Source organism: Artemia franciscana, unplaced genomic scaffold, assembly GCF_032884065.1.
Source record: "Artemia franciscana unplaced genomic scaffold, ASM3288406v1 PGA_scaffold_34, whole genome shotgun sequence".
NCBI classification, from domain to species: domain Eukaryota; kingdom Metazoa; phylum Arthropoda; class Branchiopoda; order Anostraca; family Artemiidae; genus Artemia; species Artemia franciscana.
Window position 1 is genome coordinate 52,039 of NW_027062670.1, and position 24,693 is coordinate 76,731.

General features: G+C 34.5%; 1 protein-coding gene across 2 annotated transcripts in view; it reads left to right on the forward strand.

Moving 5' to 3' along the window:
* Positions 1-9,456: 9,456 nt before the first annotated feature.
* LOC136041725 (calcium-transporting ATPase type 2C member 1-like) overlaps positions 9,457-24,693 on the forward strand; it is a 73,787-nt gene continuing 58,550 nt past the window's right edge. The window contains exons 1-2 of one of the 2 annotated variants that reach the window (XM_065726469.1): positions 9,457-9,495; positions 22,216-22,401. In XM_065726469.1, coding sequence (XP_065582541.1) covers positions 22,246-22,401 — 156 coding nt within the window. In that variant the 5' untranslated portion in view covers positions 9,457-9,495; positions 22,216-22,245. Of the gene's footprint in view, positions 9,496-9,583; positions 9,682-22,215; positions 22,402-24,693 lie in introns of those variants that run through there. The other variant, XM_065726470.1, reaches the window with a different exon arrangement.

Here is a 24,693-nt window from a genome sequence, read left to right on the forward strand (position 1 = left end):
CAGTGTAAAATGTTGATTCTAAGTATATGTCAATTTATAAGCAGCACCTATCTAATTAGTGAGTTATGCCTACTTGGAAAATTTACTGAGTCCTCATAACTTCTGCTCTTTTCCCCTTTGCAAATTTAATCTTTTATGTAGGCTATTGCTAAAAAGTAAAAATGGTAAAATTCTAGTTAATTGACTTCTTGCTATCTTAGAAAGGATTTAGGTTAGGAAAATGAAACTTTCAGGGATGGGCCACAGGCTAAAGTATGGGTCAATGTTCTTATTACCTGAACAATTGTTTGGGGTCATGAAACTATTGTTAATAGATGCATTTTGACTTTTTGAACATCTTTTCTCTCTTGCAAAATTACTGCAAACTCATGGTTATGGAGTTATTATATATTTGCACATTATAGGGGGGGGAGAGGTAAAGCATAATATATTTTAAATACAGCAATGGTTAGTTTACATATTTAATATATGCTATGCTTTACCCCAACCCCCCTGATGTGCAAATATATAGCCCAAATTTGTTTCTAAGCTATTAAATATTTGCAATTTCAAATAGGCCTATATAATCAACAAAAACAGAAATGATTGCAATTCTATATGTGTAAATACAGGATATTTGGGCTGGAATAACTCAGTAATGGTGAGTTTACAGTAGTTTTGCAAGAGAGAAAAGATGTTCCAAAAGTCAAAATTTATCTATTAACAATAGTTTCATGACCCTAAACAATTATTCAGGTAATAGGAACATTGACCAAAGTATGTTCTGGGAAGGTATTTTCAAGTACCTACCTCTGCTCTTTCTCCCTCTAAAGGGCCCTGAAATTTGTCTACATGACAGATCTATACCTATTGAAATTTTGACAAAACAACATTTTACCTTAATTTTTAGTTACTAGTTGCTTTTTCTCTGCCTTTAGTTCTGAAAATGCAATTACTGTTATTTGAGTAGAATTTTGAGCCATATCAATGGTTTTTTTCAAAGTTTAGGAAATGTATTTTCATATCTTTAAAACCTTATAAAATGGAATTGAGCAAAGTTATGAAGCTGAAAACAATTTTGTTGTACTTCAATTAAGCAGAAGATCTATTTTGCAAGATTCTGCTTTTATAACACACATATTTTTAAGGGTCATCAAAGGTCAGGGCCCTCTAGAGAGAGAAGGAGTGGAGGTAGTTGCTTCAAAATATATTCCTGGGACGTACTTTAGTCTATAGATTCATCCCTGAAAGTTTCATTTCCCTAACCTAAACCCTTTCTGAGATAGCAAGAAGTCAATTAACTAGAATTTTACCGTAAAAACTTAAGACAAAGATCTATCATCCCACCGGTCCATCTTTTCTTCCTCGGAATATCTTCTAATTTCAGGTTCCTTTACAACACTTCTTTTTCAGCTTTTTTACTTTTAAAAGGCTTGCGTAAAAAAATCTTTGTCGATGGTTGCAATAAAAAAGTGAGGAAACCGTACGTAGATCCGCCAAAACACTTTTGCATTGTGTGCTCCCACGTCATTTATAATCTGATTAACAAATATTAGATTACTGAGCAGCAAGGTAAATTAACAAAAACTAAAATTTCTTGGCTACCAAAATCGTAAATCTGCAATTCTTTGGGGACGAGTCAAGGGGTCACGTTGAAAATTTTAGAGAACTTTTAGGAGGGGAAGTGGACCTTTATTTTGATGATCTTGATTTTATAAAATTTGTGTGGATACACTATCCATCTATTAACGATGAAAATGACGAGTTTCAATTAACTAGTAATGAGAAAGAAAATTTGATTGAATTATCTTATGATACTTCAGTAAAACAAGAATATTAAGACATATTTCTAATTAAATATTGACTAGATATTAAAAGGGAATACTATAATTTGTTAAATAAAGCTATAAAAATATTTTGGCCGTTCGAAACATCTTATTTATACGAAACAGGATCTTATGCATTAGTTGAATAGAAAGCGAAACATCGTGTTCCTTTGGTTCAAGAAAAAAAATGCTTTGTGAACTTTGCGACGTGAAGCTATTTGATCATTGACTGAGATATTTGATGAATTTCGTGCTAGTAAGTAAGCAGAGCTATCTAAATAAGAGACGATAATAAAAATTGTTTCTAATTTTATTCAGAATCTTGGTCTAGCGGACGGTCCCCAAAGCCCCGAGCTGATCAGAAGAAAAAGACCAAAACTTTTTTTAAGATAAGATGATTATTCATAATGAAATATACATACAATATTATAGTATATTAATCCCTCTAAAAGTTTTTTGGTCTGTAAAAGAGTGGGGGAAACACATCAATCACTTACTCAGAAAATGTATTCAGGTACCTATAGAGAGAAAAAGAAATATAGGACACAAAAAAAAAACAAACAGACTTGATAAAGCAAATATATCAAATAAATTAAATGGTCTCCAATCAATCCTGCACAAAAACTAAAAAAGAAAAAAACTTATAAGAAGCAGAAACGTTTAAATCGTTTCTATAAACAAGATAAAATGTTGGTAACTTCTAGCTGGTATAGGAGTCATATTCTAAACAATAAGTCTCAACATTAAAGTGTTGATGTAGGACTGGAGTAAGAAAAGTTAGAATACGATTTTTTTTTTTTGTATTACGAAGACAATAATTATTATTATTAGAGGTGAAAGACGGTGGAACACATATGAGCTGGATGAGAATGGGAGTGGTGCTAACATGAAGCTGACAAAAAAAAATTAAGTAAACGAAAGACTACTTAGGATGTGGTTTCAAGCAAAGGGGTAAGTGTTGAACAGTTTATTTTCTTATTGAGGTTTCTAGCTTTAGCTTAAACCTTACGAAGTGGTTTTAAAAAAAGGAAAACTTCAAATTCATACAGTTCGACAGAAAAAAAAACCATAAAATTCGATCAATCAATGAAAATGAATTTTTAAAGTCAATCTGAAAACAGTATGTCTAACCTATTTTAAGCACCAAAGGTCTTACTTATCTTCATTTTAATCAAATCATTGTGATCACAAATATAAATATCATAGTCAAACATGCCCGTATTCAGATATATTAATGGTCTCATTTTACAGGTAAATTTCGGGTAGCATGGAAAAAATTTGAGAAAACAAAAGAGAAAATCAAAAAACTTGACTTGAAGAAATTAAGGAGTAAGATTGTTAGCATCAAAACATAAAACTACTCTCTTAAACAAATTGGCTAGATTTGACTAAATTTCCCCCAAAAGTAGAGTGTGCTTTCATCACCGAAATAAATAAGAAAATCAGAAGATTGGGAGCTATAGCTGCCTCTGTGGACAGGGGGAGGACGAAGTGTATAGCAGGAGGTTATTTTACCACACATAAAAATTATTGATGTAAACTGAAAATAGCGCAGACAGTAAAATGGATCCCTTGGGGACCCTACCATTCCCTTTTGAAAGTGAAAGATACTGAGAGTCAACGAAAATTAATTTACCGGTCAAAACAGACCAAAATAAAAAAAAAATCCCTTATGCCAAAATGAAACAGCTTCAGCAAAGAATTTCGCGTGTTAAGGAATCAAATGCTTTTTGAATGTTTAGGAATATAGCAGCAGGAATAAGTTCTAAATCTAACGCACAACATGAAAAATTCAAAATGGTTAGAATTGCACGTTCTTTTCAGTATTTTAATCAGGAACCTAGCGGGAAATTATGCAGGAAATTTCTAGATTTCGGAAAATCATTGAGACAAGAAAGCATAGCCTATTCAAAGATATTATCAAATACATATAACATGGAGATTGGTCAATCGTTTTCTGGTTTTTGTCTTGTTCTGGTTTAAATGAAATATTAATGTAAACATGCTTGAGAGCGTTTGGAAACATCCCCCATTCATATGAAAGAATAGCAAGTTTTTCTCCCTCCTCAATACCTCATTCTTCACGCTAAATCCTAACATTTTATCTCAATTCTTTAAAAACAACTCCTGAAGCACAAGGACCAGTTAATTAGAATAAGAACCTTTTTTAACGTGCTTAACAACTTTTCCATGAAGAGCGAGGTATTGAAGAGTGATATGCGAATTAATTTCTTTTCCTTTTAAGTTTTAATGTTGCACCTCACTTTCAATCAGAAAAAAACTTTTTTTGATTTAATCAGTTTATAGAATCGACTGTAGCTTTTTATTGTATTTGTTGAAATAATCGAAAAAACGTAGGATTTTTCATATTTCTCCTGAATATGAAATGATATTAAATTATCCATGTAACGTCTCCAGTAGACGTATTTCCAAAAGAATGAATTTCATTTTTAGTTCTCAAAGTGATCCACATAAATATTCCCCAGTAAGACTATACAGGCGCTCCCTTGGGCAGGCTTTTTATTTGCAAAAAGAATTACGCAACTGGTAACATATTGAATATTTATTACTTTCTTTAACCAAAATTATTAGGACATCACAAACTGACCCTGGTGTTGATTGTTCGGCTAAATCAGGTGTGGGCTTTATGGAAAAGGGAAATTGTCGTTGGAGTGAATTCGTTTGCGGGCCACATAATTCAATTTTTGCATCTATTGAAAAGGATCTAAAACCAAATTAAATATGTACTTATGCACGGTTAACTTATGTGCCAATTAAGTTATATATAAAAAGCTAGTATAATTATTTTTTACCTGCCAATGGGGACAAACTTTAGTGTTACATCCCATTCTTTGTAGCTCAGAATGAACATTACAAAGTGAGTGAGCAAATGTAAACAGAGGGCTAACTTGAAATGTGCAGCTTGTAACGTCAATCAATTTCCTGGACTCCATAAACCAGACTATAATCACTAGTATATTAAAATAGAAATATGCTTGCACTCACAAAAAGGCGACAATTAGAACACATAACGAAATATCTGGTGCACTTGGTTTTATTAAAAAGCAAACGTTATCGTTGGGTTATAAATTTGCAAAGACTTCAAAGTGAAGCACAATAGTAGGTTCATGAATAAAAATCTTTGACGGGAGTTATTACACGTAAAAGGATAAGCAGGATAAATTTTTGCAAATACGATCTGTCGGAAAGGGAAAAAGTCTTGTTCTTTCATTTTTTCTTATTTAGAAATAAAAATATTTAATAAATAATATTACAATTTCACACGTAACAGCGGGCCGAATGCGATGCGGTAGAGATTATATCACTGCGGTAGAGATAATACCGAATGCGAGATATATTATGTGTATCACATAATATACATTATGTAATGTATACATAATAAGAGCTGCATGCAGTCCGTGTATCGTGGGTTGCCCAAGTCTGGATACAACAATAATTTGTTTCAACTCCTCTTCAAAGTTTGCAACGTCAGTGTTTGGATATTATTGTGTTTCTGGAAGTATTTACATCTTTAATTTTAGTCACTAGATCTAATGAGCTATATATTTAGGATTTTTAGGAATGGAGTAAAGATTTAAATGCTGTACATCACCATTTTCCGATATCTAAGGCCTGTGCCTTTGCAAAAGCTACAGTAAGTTATACTTTACAAACATATTGAATATAGTAGGGAATGATAATCCCTATAATAAATAAGGAATACTTTGTTTGTGTAATTTTTAACGATGTAACATCAAACCAAATCCTCCATAAGGAAAAAATCTATTGTTTGATTGTAAGGTTATTTTGTCGTTCGATTCTAAAGCCTTTACTGCATTTGTTACTTTGTCAGCAAACGGATCGGTCTGATAATGACATTTAAGACTTTAAAAATGCGCCAAATTAAGAACTAGAGTGATTACGATGTAGATTTCTGCGAAGCATATTTCTAAGTTAGGCTATTGACACGTATCTATCTCAACAACATGAATTTAAAATTTATAATTTAGTTTAAGTTTTAGGCCACTTTTACCGCACCTAAATAATTATAATTTGGCTCATCTGAAACGTCTAAGGGGCTAAACTCAGAACAAAAAATGTATGATACAAGTGTGTATGTGCCCTATCCTTGATGCTAAGAAAAAGGGTCGGGTATCCGGATACCTTTAGGCTATAAAATAAATAAAAAAGTTTTTTTGATTTGGAATCAAGGGGCAACATTAAAAATTGAGATGAACAGAAATTATTACATTTATGAAGGGGACTTTCCCCTCCTAAACCCTTTCCTCTTTACGCTAAAGTTTGTTATTACTTTCAAAAAACTTCTTTTTGTTCTAATTGTATTCCGAGGTTAAAAAGCTATTTGGCAGGAGTCTTGACCAGCTTAATTTCAACTTACCAGAGCCCCCTGATGTTACTGCAAATAGTCTAAATAAATTTCTCGCTTCCATTGTCCAGAGCCTTCCAGCATTGCCAATCCAATTATCAACAGGAGCCCCATCCCCTCTTTTCCCGACTGTTTCCCCGTCTGAGATTGAAAGAAGAATTGATAAACTAAGAAAGACAAGTGTTTGTCCTTTGGATATCCCATTTCCTCTTATTAGAGCCTTCGGTGATTTCCTGTCTAAGCCCTTGTCTGTCCTGTTTAACGAAATTACTAAGTCTGGGCAAATTCCAACAATTTGGAAACAGGGTTTTATTACCCCTTTGAAAAAGAAAAACGGAAAGCCTGGCTTTGATGGCGTTCGACCTATTACGCTTACTCCTATTTTTTCAAAATTGTATGAAGGATTCCTTGCAGATTTGCTAAAGGAAAAAATCCTACCTCTTACTGACCTGAAACAATTTGGAAACCTAAAATCAACTTCTACTTCCCACTACCTCGTTTCTCTTATTGACCACATCGGGAAAATCCTCGAAAAACCTAATTCCTGGCTAAACTTAATTTCTATTGACCTTCAGAAAGCCTTTGACCTTGTTAACCACAATATTTTAATTGAGAAACTAGAAAGCGAGTTCAATATCGAACCCTTACTGGTAAAATTGGTTGCCTCCTTTTTAACAAATAGATCACAGGTGGTTAAATACCAGAACCATTACTCAAATCCTCTCCCTATCTACAATGGCATACCCCAAGGAACTCTCCTAGGCCCCCTCCTTTTTTCAGTCATGGTTAACAGCCTTGCGAAGGAAGTTCCAGACCGTTGGAAATTTGTTGATGACCTAACGATTGTTGAAAGTTGCTTCAGAAATTTACTAAGTGACCCTATGAGTATTCTCAATGAAATTGGAAGTGAGGCTTTGGACCTAGATATGACCGTAAACCCCTCTAAGTCCATGATAATGCCGATTTGTTTCCTCAAATCCTCGCCCTGTTTTCTTAATCCTATCCCTCCTGAAATTTATGCATCCTCGGTTAAATTACTTGGAGTCACAATTTCTTCAAATTTAAAGTGGGATATCCACGTTAAAGATATCATCCATAAAGCTAATGCGTCTATCGCCCTCCTTAAGCTCCTAAATAAATATAGCGTCCCCCCTTCTCACTCCTTAAGGTTGTACACGTCTTTTGTCCGTCCGCATCTTGAATATGCTTGTCCAGTTTGGCACCCTGGCATCTCCCGTGAAGAATCAGACAAAATTGAGTCAATCCAAAAAAGAGCCTTGCGAATAATTTTCAAAGAAGGCAAGGTGCCTTACTCTCTGCTCCTAAAAAAAGCTAGTTTGGAAACCCTTGAGCGAAGGAGGTCGTCGTTGTGCCTCCGTTTTTCAAAAAATGCAATAACGAACCCTCGGACGGCAAATATTTTCCCCAAACGTCACTCACCATCCAGATTACGACAGCCTCGAGCTGTTTCTGAGCCTATCCCAGTTTTGTCTCCCATTCGCTGCGTTACTTCCAGATATGAAAAAACCTTTGTCCCCTTCATCACAGAAAAAATAAATAAAATAGCCAACTAGTTTCTCCCCCCCCCTTCTTTTTTTTGTGAGGTGCTTTAGGTCGTTACACTAATTTGCTTGCCTCCCGCTGTTTTGGTTTAGTTTCCCTTTTAATTCATATGTGTTTTTCGTGTGTTTTATGCTTCGTTCTTTTTTTGTGAGTTTTTGGACTTTTTTTTAGTGTCCCTTTTAATTTGTAGATATATATGTTTATTTCTTGTTCATTTCTGTGTTATTATACTTTTTTGTCCCCTTTCCTTTTTTTTCTGACTTATATATTTATTTATTTATTTATTTGACTCATAATTTGATTATTTATTATTATTAGCTTTGTGTTTTTTGCTTTGTTTGATTTATTAGTCGACTCCGAAGTCCGAATTCGGCCCTTTGAGGGCTTGTGATAGTGATTTTTTTGAAATAAATATCTTATCTTATCTTATCTTATCTAATTGAACGACCCTTGTTTTTGCGGAGTCATTCTTAACGAATTAGGACAAAATTCAAGCTTTAGTGTAAATAGTAATGTGATGAGGAGGGGACAATCTCCTTCATGTATGTAATGATTTCTTTTCGTTTTAAGTTCTGAAATTGCTCCTTACTTTCGGTTGAAAAAACTTACTTTCTTATTTAATTTCTAATCTTTTTAAATAATGACGCATCTGGACTCTGGTCCAGGTGCGTCATTATGCACAATCAGATGAAATTTCACGATTCTGAAAACTTTTATGTAGCTCCTCCAAAAGCAATCTTTGATCCAAAAGCAACAATTGCATTTTCTTCTTTTTTTGCTTATCTGAAGTAAAGTTTTGTTTGATAAGGTAAGACTTTATGCACCAAACGACCACTTCTTAAAGAAAGAAAACTTGGGAAAAAAAACTTTTTATCCTGTATTTAATCATTTTTTTTTGGTATTTTTGCTTTTATTTGCTTATATCGTTCTTTTGCGTCCTTAGTGAGTTAGAAATAGATTAATATCATATTATATTCTATTCAGATCCTTTACGAAGGTAATACAGTGTTCATCAGGAAAAAAAATAACAGCACACAACTGACTGACTTCTTCATAAATTAGGTGAAATAAACAAAAAGTATAACATAATTCTGTTCAAATTACATAATTTTGGGTTCAAGAAAGCACAATCGTCTCTTTAACATTGGGCAGCCCTGAATAATTTTTAAAACAGTTAGCACATGCAACTGAATAGGGTATTTTTTAAATTTCAGTTGACGCAATTTTATTCACGCAATCTTTATTTAAAGTCAGCGTCATTTTTAACAGCATTTGATTTAAATTTGACCTTATTTTTTAGACTAAAGCAGTTGGCCGTGTATTTGACCAAGGCTACCCTTTTGGGCAAAGAAAAGGTATAGGCTAGACCACACTTAGGGCTAGAACAGATTATAAAAAAAAACATAAGGTTTCCAGTAAATAACTGGTGCATTGTCACTTGTAAACAGACATCATAATAGAACAAAACTAGAGCTATTATTTTCCATTAGCTATTTCATACTGTTTCCAAATATCAGAAGCCTATGCTTACATTCAGATCCTCAAACTACCATCCCCAACTAATTTTCATAAACCTAGCAGTGTAATAATAAGATCTAAGCTTCTTAATGCTGGAAATACTGTTCTGGGCATTTGCAAACTTGACAACTCAAATGAAACTTGAAGCCTAGTTACTCTCAAAAAGTAACATTGGGCAGCCCTGCCAATTTTTAAAACAGTTAGCACATGCAACTGAATAGGGTATTTTTTAAATTTCAGTTGACGCAATTTTATTCACGCTATCTTTATTTAAAGTCAGCGTCATTTTTAACAGCATTACAATTTTAGGAACTGGAACTGGCATTTGATTTAAATTTGACCTTATTTTTTAGATTAAAGCAGTTGGCCGGGTATTTGACCAAGGCTACCCTTTTGGGCAAAGAAAAGGTATAGGCTAGACCACACTTAGGGCTAGAACAGATTATAAAAAAAAACATAAGGTTTCCAGTAAATAACTGGTGCATTGTCACTTGTAAACAGACATCATAATAGAACAAAACTAGAGCTATTATTTTCCATTAGCTATTTCATACTCTTTCCAAATATCAGAAGCCTATGCTTACATTCAGATCCTCAAACTACCATCCCCAACTAATTTTCATAAACCTAGCAGTGTAATAATAAGATCTAAGCTTCTTAATGCTGGAAATACTGTTCTGGGCATTTGCAAACTTGACAACTCAAATGAAACTTGTAGCCTAGTTACTCTCAAAAGTTTTTCTTAGAATAAGCAAACACCAAGCTGAGGATTAAGGGTAAAATTATATTCAATTGACTTCTTGCTATCTCGGAAATGGTTTAGGTTAGGAAAAGGAAACTTTCAGCGATAAATCTACAGGCTAAAGTATGTCCTGGGAAGGTATTTTAAAGTACCCACCTCCACTCCTTCTCCCTCTAGAGGGCCCTGAAATTTGCCCACATGACAGGTCTATACTTATTGAAATTTTGACAAAACAACATTTTACCTTAATTTTCAGTTACCAGTTGCCTTTTCTCTGCCTTTAGTTCTGAAAATACAATTCCTGACATCTGAGTAGAATTTTGAGCCATATCAATGTTTTTTTCAAAATTTAGGAAATGTATTTGCATATCTTTAAAACCTTATAAAATGAAATTGAGCAAAGTTATGATGCTGAAAACAATTTTGTTGTGCTTCAATTAAGCAGAAGATCTATTTTGCAACTGTTTCACTTTTATAACACACATATTTTTTAAGGTCATCAAAGGTCAAGGCCCTCTAGAGGGAGAAGGAATGGAGGTAGTTGCTTCAAAATGCCTTCCCGGGACATACTTTAGTCTGTAGATTCATCCCTGAAAGTTTCATTTTTCTAGCCTAAACCCTTTCTGAGATAGCAAGAAGTCAATTAACTAGAATTTTACTGGATTAAGTTCTTTTCCATTAGATTTGTCGGCCTATATTTAGGTGAAAGATAAATGACCTCTACCAGTGTAGGCTACATGTGTTAAAGTCACAAGTGGGTAAGGAGTAGCTGAACAATCCATATGATGTATTTCTAAGTTACTTTGATCTAGTCATATGCTATAGTTCTTGTGTTAAACCAGTTTTTTCTCAGCTAATTATATATTTTTCTGTACTATTCAGTAAATCCTTTACCAAAATATTGTTTAGAATTTTAAAGTTATAGAAGGGAATTTATTGATATGGAACATATTTTAAAGTAATGGAAGGGAAAATGATAATATGAGTAATTGAAACATTTTGTATATTATAAGGAAGAATATCATTGTTTTAGTGCTTTTTCTCAGTTTTAGTTATTGCATAGGCTATATATAAGACCCCCAGGGGTAATATATTTGAAAGTATATTAATCAATTAATGTATTTATCTTGTCCCTATGTCATTTATGGAATCTTGTATATATTTACCAAATATTTTATTCATAAAAAAATATTAAATATTTTAATGCCACAGATAGTCAATAATGAAGCCAAATCTTGAATATACATTCAAAGCTTAAGCATGGTCTTGGAAAATGCCATCTAATCTTAGATGTAGGGTATTAAAGTCAGAAAAAGTATCTAAATCACAGACAGGCTCAAGCTTAGACAGAATTAATTAGGTTACCTACATTTGACAATATAAAAATTGTTTTTGTTTATAATTGATAAAATTAGAATATTGTCATTTACCCTTATCGAGAATGTATCAATAAAGTCATGCAGATTATTGTATACTTCATTTTGTTTAGAAGTATTATAAATAAAGCTGTAGAAATGACTTTTTATACCAAATTATACTGTGTAAAGAAAGTATCAATAATGTCATACAGACAGCTTTTTATATCTTCTGTTATATAATACAAATACTGTTGTATAATAATTTCTGTTATATAATTCTGTTATATAAAGAAAGTATGATTTTTAATAGCCCTGGATCTAGCCCTGGGGCATGTATGGTTCTTATGGGAGGGATGCTCATATAAACTTCAGAGAGGACTCATTTCAATGGAAATTGGAATCTCTAGTTCAACTATTAAGAGTTTTTAATAGCACTGCTCCTTTATAGAATAAAGCGTAAAATACATCTCTTTGACTTTATTGACACTGCCCTGGCTCAATTCAAGTTGTTCTATAAGGTATAAAATTCTCCTGTATGACTTTATTCATGCTACTCTGTAATACAATGACAAAGCTAGATCTAGGCTTTTTCTTGGGGGGGGGGGTAAATGTACATTTTGCTACCTTCTGCTGCACCATCAATATTGTAAATGTCTCATTTTCTTAGATTGAAAGTTGAATATATTCCATTGGAAAATAATGGTACCAGTATGTATTTTTTACATATATATTATTTATCAAAAGTGTTGGATTATCAACTACCAATTTACTTTGACTACTTTTGAAAGATTTATAACACCAATGATTTAAAAAGAGCTTCACTTTTTCAAATATAGCCTAAGCTTAGTAAAATGATAGTGGGCTTTGTTATCTGAATGTGCAGCATAACATTCATGGGATATTTGTTTACCTATTACAATTATCAAACAGCTCTTGGTAATGAACTGTAAGTGCAGAGTGACTTAGCCCAATAGTAACCAAAGTCAAAAATGGAATTTGACAACAACAGAATTGACAACAAATTGAATTTGTACATCAACAGAATTGGCCTTTTATGCTACTTCCAAATATATAAAATTCAATAGATTCAATTTTACCTATCAAAAGCTATGGGCCTGAGAAAATTGGTGTGATTTATGTAAATTTGGTTTCCACAAAAGAGGAAAACACCCCCTAAAAGTTGAGAGATGTTGATAAAAATCACACCATCAGATTCACTGTATCAGAGAACCTTATTGTGGAGGTTTCATGTCTCTATCTGCAAAATTTAGAATTTTGTATCTTTTTTCCATAGGAAAGATCAAGGATGTGTATTTATTTGTTTGTTTTTTCCCCTGGGGTAATGATATCAAACCAATGGTCCTAGAATATCAAGAGAGGGCTCATTCAAACAGAAATTAAAAGTATTGGTGCCCTTTTCTAGTGACCAGAAAGATTGGAGGGCAACTAGCTCCCATTCACCACCCCTTTTTTCTCCAAAGACATTCAATCAAATTCTTGAGAAAGACTTAAAATTCAGCATAGTTGGAGTACAATTATTTATGCCTCTGAGGATGAAATGACCTTCACAGCCCTTGGAAAAGGGGAAATGAAATTTAAATATAGTATTTGCTACTGGGAAATATACAGACATTTTTTTTTGGGGGGGGGGGCAACAGGAAGCAATTTTCCATTGGAAAGAAAGCTTCCTTGGGAATTTTATCTAGGGGGAATTTTCAAAAATTCTTACACTGAATTCATTTTAATTGTCTTATCTTCTCTTAGGCAACTCAATTTTACATGTAGAGATGTTTGGGGGAATTGTTCAGGGAAATTTTCTGTATAGTTTGAATTGTATGGTCGAATTTTCCACAATAAAGATTCTTTGTGTGGAAAGCTTTCCATTTAGGGGGGGGGGAATTTTCTGAGGAGCAGGAATTTATTGCATGATTTGAAAAATGATCATAAATTGACAACAAAAATTTCAAATGAAAGTAAAAAGAATCTTCTAGGGATAATTGTCTGCAAGAAATTTTCCTATGAGAATTTTCAACAAGAATGGAGTTTTTTTAAGGGGTGGTTGGCTTGTTTTGTGCTGCAGGAGTTTTACATTTGAGAGGGTTTCTGTGGAGGCAGAAGGCAGATTTCTCTGCATTATTTGAAAAATGGTCTGAAATTTTAACTCAAAGTCTGGGAAATATCAAAAATAGAAAAACATAAATTATTCAGTGCATGGGGCAGGTGCTGTAAGTTAAGCTTTTGAGGCATATATGGTTCCTATGGAAGGGATGCTCGTACAAAGGGCTCTTTGACTAGAAATTAAAAGTTCTAGTTCACTTTAAGAGTCAACAGAGATCAGAGGGCAACTTACCCCCCCCCTCCCTTGCCCTTTTCCCCTAAGCCCATCCGGTACAAATTTTGAGAATATACACTTTTTTTTAATAGTTCGAAAATTAGGTAACAAAACTGTGGTGTCAACACAATCCCCCAGGGCCCAGGGGGTAGCCATTGTAAGTTGTGTGGTGGGGGTGTATATGGTTCTTATGAAAGGGATGCTCGTGTAAGTTTCAGAGAGGACTCATTTGATTCTAAATTGAAAGTTCTAGTACACTTTTTAAGAGTCAAAAGAGATCGTAGGGCCACTAGCCCCCGCCCCTCCACGCCCTATTTTCCTCAAACCCATCCGATAAGAACTTTGCGAGAGCTTTTTTTCAAACGGTTCAAAGATCATATGACGAAAACTCCTGGGTTGATACAATCCCTCAGGGCCCGGGGGCAGGCATTGTAAGCTATGCCCGGAGGCATATGTGGTTATTATAGAAGGGGTGTTCATATAAACTTCAGAAAGGGCTCATTTGATTGGAAACTGAAAGCTCTAGTTCAGTTTTTAAGAGTCAAAAGAGACTGGAGGGCAACTACTCCCCCACGCCCCTTTTCCTCAAATGCCTTTGATGAAATTTTTGAGATAGCCGTTTTGTTAGAAATAGATCAAAGGTCAGATAACAAAAATTCTAGTGTCGACACAACCCCCCTCCCCCTGGGCCTGGGGGCAAGCGTTGTAAGTTATGCTGTGGAGAGAGGGACAAATATGGTTCTTATGGAAGGGCTGCTTGCATAAACTTCAGAGAGGGCTCATTTCAGTGGAAATTGAAACTTCTAGTTCACTTTTTAAGAGTCAAAAGAGATCTGATGCCAACTATCCCCTCTCATGTCCTTTTCCCCCCAAAACCATCCAATAAAAATTTTAAGATATCTGTGTTGTTATAAATTGTTCAAAGGTCAGATAAGAAAAACTCTGGTGTCAATACAGCTCCCCAGTGCCTGGGGGCAGGCGTTGTAAGTTATGCCCTGGGGTATGTATGGTTCTTATGGAAGGGATGCTCATATAAACTTCAGAGAGGGCTCATTTCAATGGAAATTGGAATCTCTAGTTCAACTATTAAGAGTTTTTAATAGCACTGCTCCTTTATAGAATGAAGTGTAAAATACATATCTGCGACTTTATTGATACTGCCATGGCTCAATTCAAGTTGTTCTATAAGGTATAAAATTCTCCTCTATGACTTTATTCATGCTACTCCATAATACAATGACAAAGCTAGATCTAGGCTCTTTCTTTGGAGGGGGGGGGGGTAAATGTACATTTTACCACCTTCTGCTGCACCATCAATATTGTAAATGTCTCATTTTCTTAGATTGAAAGTTGAATATATTCCATTGGAAAATAATGGTACTAGTATGTATTTTTTACATATATATTATTTATCAAAAGTGTCGGATTATCAACTACCAATTTACTTTGACTACTTTTGAAAGATTTATAACACTAATGACTTAAAAAGAGCTTCACCTTTTCAAATATAGCTTAAGCTTAGTAAAATGATAGTGGGCTATGTTATCTGAATGTGCAGCATAACATTCATGGAATATTTTTTTTACCTAATACAATTATCAAATAGCTGTTGGTAATGAACTGTAAGTGCAGAGTGACTTAGCCCAATAGTAACAAAAGTCAAAAATGGAATTTGACAACAACAGAATTGACAACAAATTGAATTTGTACATCAACAGAATTGGCCTTTTATGCTACTTCCAAATATATAAAATTCAACAGATTCGATTTTACCTATCAAAAGCTATGGGCCTGAGACAATTGGTTGAATTTATGAAAATTTGGTTTCCACAAAAGAGGAAAACACCCCCCTAAAAGCTGAGAGATGTTGATAAAAATCACACCATCAGATTCACCATATCAGAGAACCGTATTGTGGAGGTTTCATGTCTCTATCTGCAAAATTTAGAATTTTGTATCTTTTTCCCATAGGAAAGATCAAGGATGTGTATTTATTTGTTTGTTTTTTCCCCTGGGGTAATGATATCAAACCAATGGTCCTAGAATATCAAGAGAGGGCTCATTCAAACAGAAATTAAAAGTATTGGTGCCCTTTTCTAGTGTCCAGAAAGATTGGAGGGCAACTAGCTCCCATTCACCACCCCTTTTTTCTCCAAAGACATTCAATCAAATTCCTGAGAAAGACTTAAAATTCAGCATAGTTGGAGTACAATTATTTATGCCTCTGAGGATGAAATGACCTTCACAGCCCTTGGGAAAGGGGAAATGAAATTTACATGTAGTATTTGCTACCGGGAAGTATACAGACATTTTTTGGGGGCGGGGCAACAGGAAGCAATTTTCCATTGAAAAGAAAGCTTCCTTGGGAATTTTATCCAGGGGGAATTTTCCAAAATTCATACACTGAATTCATTTTAATTGTCTTATGTTCTCTTAGGCAACTCAATTTTACATGTAGAGATGTTTGGGGGAATTGTTCAGGGGAAATTTTCTGTATAGTTTGAATTGTATGGTTGAATTTTCCACAATAAATATTCTTTGTGTGGAAAACTTTCCATTTAGGGGGGGGGGGGGGGATTTTCTGAGGAGCAGGAATTTCTTGCATGATTTGAAAAATAATCATAAATTGACAAAAAAAATTTCAAATGAAAGTAAAGAGAATCTTTTAGGGATAATTGTCTGCAGGGAATTTTCCTATGAGAATTTTCAGCAAGAATGGAGTTTTTTAAGGGGTGGTTGGCATGTTTTGTGCAGCAGGAGTTTTACATTTGAGAGGGTTTCTGTGGAGGCAGGAGGCAGATTTCTCTGCATTATTTGAAAAATGGTCTGAAGTTTTAACTCAAAGTCTGGGAAACATTAAAAATAGAAAAACATAAATTATTCAACATATGAGTAGAGCTGCCCCCTCTCTCAATCCTTTGCTCTTTCTGCTGAAATAACATTTTCTGTTCATTTTAAATTTTAATGTAGCTCCTTACTTTCATTTGAAATAAACTTTTTTTTTATTTAATCAGGTATAAAAAGTAATATATGTGACTTTATTGATACTGCTGTTCAATAGAATGAAGTATAAAACGTCACCTGTATAACCTTATTGATGCTTTCTTTGTAAGACTAAATGACAATATTTGATACTCACTGTATAAAGGATAAACAACTATTAAAGTCAACCACTGTAAAACTGATTTAATCTCAGACAACATTTATGAAGCAAAATAATTATATTGAAACAGCCTAGGCAGTATTGGTAATGTTTGTATACATTTAAATTTTCAAAGACAAAGTTTTCCAAGATTGTAGTCTGCCAGTTCCAACTAGCCCAGCACTGGTTATGAGCTAATCATAACTATCTAAACCTATAAAAACTGCCTCAAGGATTAGTAGCCTATCATCTGTTTAAGATACATTTTCATCTAGATTTCTCTGAGATTAGATTCTGTGAAAGAACTCAGGTGATTACCCTAGCTTTAGCATTTCAGTTTTGATTGAATGCTATAATGGATATAAGTGAGCTTACTATTTCAAATGATTTTGTAAAGTGGATAGCAATGCAAGGAAAATAGTAATCTGAATGATAGGAACATGCTGTATATTATAAAGTAAGAATTTTATTTCTATGAGGCTTTCTTTCATTTCTTCTTATATACTAATTGTTGTATGTGTAGGAAAATCAAGGGGAAAGGATATTGTCAGAAAAGTAACCACGATGCTTGGAAATAAAATAAGATGCTTTTATTTGTTTAGCATGTTTCTTTTGGAATTGGTGAACCACTATTTTTTTTATTGGTCCTCAGTTCAATGCTCTTTCCAAATATAATAGTTTCATCTGTTGCAATTACATCTCTGTCCTACTCATAATGGGCCAGATATTGCCCTATCTGTATGAAAGTTTGCTGATTTTATTCTTTTTTTTTCCAAATTGGATTTTTTTTGCAGTGTGAGGCAACTATTGATATAATTGGTTGAATAGTAAAACTTTAGCTGAGGGACTTTTTGTTGCCTTGTAAAGTAGTTGAGTTAGGTGAATGAACATTTTCAAAAATCAATCCAGATTTTCAATGATTCCTCAGAAAGATCTTTTGCTATAATTGCCTCCACATCATCCTCTTCTGAAGGGTACATACCTTTAATGGACTTGGGTAATATTTGATATAGATATAATATAACTACTATGCAAAGGTCTTCGGCCTCATGCCTTTGCTCAATCTTGATCTGTAAATAAAAATTTTGGATAACATTGCAGAGTTAGAGCTGTTCTGAAAGAAACTTTATAGAACAAAAAGAGTAACACTTTTAAATTCCTCATTTTATTTTCTATTTAAATATCATGGTCCTTTTTCTGACATAGTGCCTACCCCCCCCCCCCTACGTGGTCTTAAATACAGCCTAATAGAAAACTAAAAGAAAACATCAATACTATTGAATTCTCACTTTGCTATGCAGCATTTTTCCATTAATCAGGTTGTCATGTTTCCTTCCATAGTTATTTACATTTTTAAACCATCTCAAATATTTTTTATGGCACTTGACATTAACCAAGTGACATATAGCAATCACAAATTCTGTTGGTCTGTCTGTCTGTCTGTCCTGGTTTTGCTACTTCAGGCACTTCCAGGCAAGCTAGGACAATGAAACTTGGCAGGCGTATCAGGGACAAGACCAGATTAAATTAGAAATAGTCATTCCTGATTTGACCATCTGGGGGGGAGTGGGGGGCAGGTTAATTCAGAAAACATAGAAAAAATGAGGTATTTTTAACTTACGAAGGAGTGATCAGATCTTAATGAAATTTGAAGTCTTGAAGGATATCGTGTCTCAGAGCTCTTATTTCAAATCTCGACTGTATCCGGTGACATTGGGGGGAATTGAGGAGGGGGAACCTAAAATCTTCAAAAATGCTTAGAGTGGAGGGATTGGGATGAAACTTGGTGGGAAAAATAAGCAAAAGTTCTAGATACGTGATTGACATAACCGGGACGGATCCGCTCTCTTTGGGGGAGTTGGGGGGGGGGGGTTAATTCTTAACAAATTAGAAAAGTGAGGTATTTTTAACTTACAAAGGAGTCATTGGATCTTAATGAAATTTGAAGTTTGGAACAATATTGTGTCTCAGAGCTCTTATTTTAAATTCCAACTGGATCCGGTGACATTGGGGGGAATTGAGGGGGGAACCTAAAATCTTGGAAAATGCTTAGAGTGGAGGGATCGGGATGGAACTTGGTGGGAAAAATAATCACAAGTCCTAGATGCGTGATTGACATAACCGGGACGGATCTGCTCTCTGTTGGGGAGTGAGGGGGGAGGGTTAGTTCTGAAAAATTAGAAAAATGAGGTATTTTTAACTTACGAAGGAGTGATTGGATCTTAATGAAATTTGAAGCTTGGAAGGATATCATGTCTCAGAGCTTTTATATTAAATTTTAACCTTATTTGGTAAAGGGGATGTTGGGGGGGGACCTAAACTCTTGGAAAATACTTAGAGTGGAGGGATTGGGATGAAACTTGGTGGGAAAAACAAGCACAAGTCCTAGATACGAGATTTACATAACCGGAACGGATCTGCTCTCTTTGGGGAGTTGGGGGGAGTAGGTTAATTCTAAAAATTAGAAAAAAGAGGTATTTTTAACTTGCGAAAGAGTGTTCATATCTTGATGAAATTTCATATTTAGAAGGACCTCGAAACCTAGATCTCTTATATTTTCATCCCGATCGGGTCCAGTGTCATTAGGGGGGGGGGGGCGAAAATCTTGGAAAATGCTTAAAGCAGAGAGATCAGGATGAAACTTGGCGGAAAGAATAAGCACAAGTCCAAGATAGGTGAATTGCATAACCGGACCGGATCCGCTCTCTTTGGTGGAGTTGTGGGGGGGGGGGTAATTCAGAAAAATGAGGTATTTGTAACTTACAAACGGGCGATCAGATCTTAATGAAATTTGATATTTAGAAGCATCTTTTGCTTTAAAACTCTCATTTTAAATCCCGACCAGATCCGGTGACATTGAAGGGAGTTGGAGGGGGAAGCTGGAATTCTTGGAAAATCTTGAAATCGAGATATCTTATGAATGGGTGATCGGATCTCAGTGAAACTTGATATATAGAAAAATCTTATGTCTCAGATGCTCTATTTTCAATTCGAATCGGATCTAGGGACATGGAGGATTGGAGAGGGGAAACAGAAATCTTTGAAACCAGAAATCTTGGAAAATGCTTAGAATGGAGAAATCAGGATGAAACTTGATGGAAAGAATAAGCACAAGTTATAGGTACGAGATTGACATAATTGGTACGGATCCGTTCTCTTTGGGGGATCTGGGGATTGTTAATTTGGAAAAGTTAGAAAAATTGAGGCATTTTTAACGTAAGAACGGGTGACCGGATCTTAATAAAATTTGATATTTAGAAGGAACTCATGTCTCAGAGCTCTTATTTCAAATCCCGACCAGATCTGTTGACATTGGGGGGAGCTGGAGGGGGAACCAGAAATCTTGGAAAATGCTTATAAATGTCGTAGATACGTGACTGACGTAACCGGACTGGATCTGCTCTCTTTGGGGGAGTTAAATGGTGGGGTTCAGTGCTTTGGCGAGTTTGGTGCTTCTGGACGTCCTAGGACAATGAAAATTGGTAGGTGTGTCAGGGAGCTGTACAAATTGACTTGATAAAGTCGTTTTCCCCGATTCGAACATCTGGGGGGTGGAAGGGAGAGAACAAATTAGAAAAATTGAGGTATTTTTCACTTGCGAGTGGGGGGTTGGATCTTAATGAGTTTTGATATTTAGAAGGACCTCGTGACTCAGAGCTCTTATTTTAAATCCCGACCGGCATTAAACCTCTGATTTTCCTTTTAAAGCAATCTATTGATTCTTAGAATTTTGCTAGAGCTCATGCCATATGAGCTCTTGGCTCTTCCGATTTCGTCACAATTGCCATATGAGCTCTTAGCTCTAGTTTTTTTCTGGTATTGCATTCAATCACTCAGGCAGGACTGGATTTCACTTGGTCAAGAATTTGAGAAAAAAGATTAACAAAGAAGACATGATGTATTGCAAAATGCAAGACAATAGAAAAGCATATCATTAGGGATACATCTGGAACCATCAGGAAGGGGAATGGAGTGCATTGTCACAAAAACTACCATGATATTTGGAAAAAGTAGTCAGTAAACCATCTACCATCTCTGTCCAAAGAAACTGCAAAGACTGTAGAGTTTTGACTAGGAATGCCCAAAAAAACTTTATGTCAAGGGTCTAGGTACCTTGTCAATAAGAGTGCCAGTGAAAATGCAGAATCTCTTTAACAACAGGTATTCTACCCTATTTAATCGAACTTGTATGGAAAAGAATGGGAAAAAGATTGACTTACCCTTCATTATTCAAATCACTAAAATTCAATAAAATGAATAACTTTCCATCTCTTTTCCAACCTTCTTTATAATAAAAGTGATAAGAGGGGGAAGTACTTAAAGAGGCAGTAGATTTATTTTTCTAGGGAGTAAATTTCTATGTGTGATGCTACTGATTAGAATGCGATCAGGTAGATACAATTTAAAATAATTATAATTAGTTTATAATTAATTTCTTACATCACGCTGCCTTTTCCATTCTCAGAATTTCACAAATGAAAATATAGAGACAAAAACGGGTATAAACATATAAACAAAGTAGTGGACAAAAAGAAAACCAAAAAAACTACAAACGTTAAATAATAAAAATCCAAATATTTTGAACAGCAACAATATATAAATAGAACTTGCATATTAATTAGAATTGATGTTGTTTAGTGAATGGGGAAGTTATTACGATGTGAATTTTGTTTTTCTTTCTATATTGTGTTTAATTTAGCTAAATTCATTTTTTTTTTCATTGATAAAGGCTGAAAATCGTGGAGTCAAAATTTTTCGATTTATATTATTCGAAGTTTGTGGGTTTTTCTTTTGTCCATTGCTTTGTTTAAATACTATACCCATTTTTTTTGTTCTCTCTATATTTCAATTTGTTAAATGTTGTCTTGGTTAGTAATAATAAATGATAGCAATTTTACATCCATGGAAAAACTAGCAAAACCATCCACTTTGACTCCAACTGTGAATCATATACAGTTCTCTAAAATGTAACTCATTCACCAATCTGGTCTGATTTTCAAACTTTTCGAAAATGATAGAGGCTATACCTTTACTAGTCTCTTGTACTAAACTAGAAAAATCAATAAGGACAAAACTAAATTGTTGTAACATCATAAAATCTTATTCATAGCCTATAAATAAATCTGAATTAGCATTTTGAGTCAAACAAGGTAAAACAAGACGTAAGATTAGAGCTGATAAAGAGAATCTTGTTGCATCTCCAAAAGGGTATAAATCTGTGAGTAATTTGGGACAGTTTTGAAGGCTAAACAGGGAAAATGGCATGGTTGCCTAGCATGTCAACCATGCTAGGATGTAGCTTGCCATTTAAAAATCAGATCATTTAAATAATTCTTGAGAATTAAGATATGTTTTGATAATTTTTCAGCTGTGAATGGCTCTTCACTTTAATTGAAATATGGCTTTTCCAAGAAGCTGGAAGACAAAGGATAGTGACGAAAGCATAGCAACAGCTCCCAACCAAGCACTTATACCTCCTAGATCTAGATCAAATTCTAGAGGAAAAAAAGACATTCCTGACTACAAAGAAACAGTTGACCTTGTTGTTCCTAAGGTATGAATAATAATATACATCAACATTGAGCATAGATTTTTTTTCAGGACCCATCTTACCAGGCAAATTATAGCCTAATTTTGTTTTCGTTAAGCTTAATTATTTGCTTGTATTTATTTTTCCTGAATTTCTTATTTGATGCACTCCTACATTTATTGTTGTTATTTGCTTAATTCTTGGTTCTACTATATTTACTATTTTTTACTTTAACACATCCTCTCAGGCTATTTTTATAGTATGCTACTCATTACTATTTTACTCATTACTCATTACTAGTACCTACTGTCTTATTTGTGTGACTGTCGCAGTCTTTTACACTTCTCCCCTCTTCATTTTTTAGCGTGTCTATTTATTTTGCCAAGCGCCAAGCATGAGGCATAGTTTTGCTGGTTTATCTTACAAAACAAAGAGGAATGATTGAATTGGAACTTTGGAGCAGGATTTAGGACTGTGAACATGAAAAGAAAGTGAACATGACAAGGATGTTGTTTGGTCCTAAACCTTCAGCTTGTCTAGTATTGTAACTATGAATCTCATTCCAACAAACGAGCATATTAGGAGAGACTATTCCTACATGAATGTAAATAAGAGTGAAATATGGAAGGAGATGATGAAAAAGAAGGGAGGATTGGCTCCAGGAATAGACTGAATTCCAATGAAAGTATAGAAGCAGAGTGGGATGTGGATTATGTCAATTATAAACTTATTATTTTTGCATTTTTTAACCAATCCTTTTGGCCTAAAGGATTGTGACCGCCTATCTTAGTTCCTCTACATGAGATAGAAGATAGGCTAATGCGTGGTAATTATGGGTTTATTTGTATGAGGAATAGTATTGGTAAGCTTTTTTGTAAGATACCAAGTTCTAAGTTAAATAAGTAGTTAGAGTTGTAGGAGATGATAGATATCAAGGCATATTTTAGGAAATAATATAATTCAGAAGATGAGGTGTTCATTTTAAGTTTTTTGGTAAGAAAATATGGTAGAGGAAGAAAACAAAGACTTGGTACAGTTTTTCTAGACATCAAAGGTGCTTTTGATGAAGTACAAAGGGAGCTTTGTATTAAGAACCTACAATTGGGATTGCTCTGGAGATCTAACAAAATTTTAGTAGCTATGTATAGCCTAGTTTGGACAGTAGTCTGAGTAGGAGAACAGTTCTGTAGAGTGATAAAATTTAGCAGAGGAGCTCAGCAAAGATGTAGTTTGTTACCTAGGCTATTTTATGTATTTATTAATGACACTAAGCTTTACTTTAGGGTTAGGAGGGGCAACTATTATAGAATCATTAGGTAAATCTTTGTGTGGCCTTTTTGCGGAAGACATTGTATTTGTAGCGAAAAGTGGTGTTGAGCTGCAAAAACTTTTATATTTGACCCATGAGTACATTGCAATAACGAATTTGATACTAATGACTTATAGGGCAGCTTTTGTTGTATTTGAGGGCAAGGTGGGTATCGGGAATTTTCTTTTTATTAAGATATAGTTTAAGAAATTTAATTGATGAACCCATATTAAGTTGACGAAGAAGATTTTTAATAGTGAAAAATATAATGAGAAAAAGTTAGAGAGGTTAAAGGAATTTGTGTTACATCTTTTAAAGATATTAGGTCTAAGCAATATTTCTCATCGGTTAGTTTTAAGGGGTTATTTGGGCTATTTAGTGTAAGAGCAAACGGACTTGAAGTTAGGCATTGTAAGAGACTGGTATCTGTACAAGATGAAGGCTATTAATGGCAACATACCAAGGGTGGTTGAGCAATAGGAGTAAAGGTTCTTGGGATATGCAAGTGAGACATATTTTTGAAGTTGTTTGAGAAGCTAGGCTGGGGAACCAGAGGCAACGCTATAGCATTGCCTATAGTAAAGGCCGTATGGCTCCAATTTTTTATTATTATAATTATTTGTTTTTTTACTGAGGGACTTCATATGGAAGGGATCGTCGCACAAGCTTCGGAAAGGGCTCATTCGATTGGAAATCGGAAGTTCTAGTGCCTTTTTTAAGAGTCAAAAGTGATAGGAGGGCAACCAGCCCCCCTCCACGCCCTTTTTCACAGATGTATTCCATAAAATTTTTTAGATAGCCATTTTGTTAAAGATAGTTCAAAGCTTATGTAACAAAAACTCTGGTGTTGATACAACCCCCCAGGGACTGAGAGCAGGCGTTGTAAGTTATCCCCTGGGGGCATAAATGGTTCTTATGGAAGAAATGCTCGTATAAACTTCAGAGAGGGCTAATTTGATTGGAAGTTGAAAGTTCTAGTTCACTTTTTAAGAGTCAAAAGAGATCGG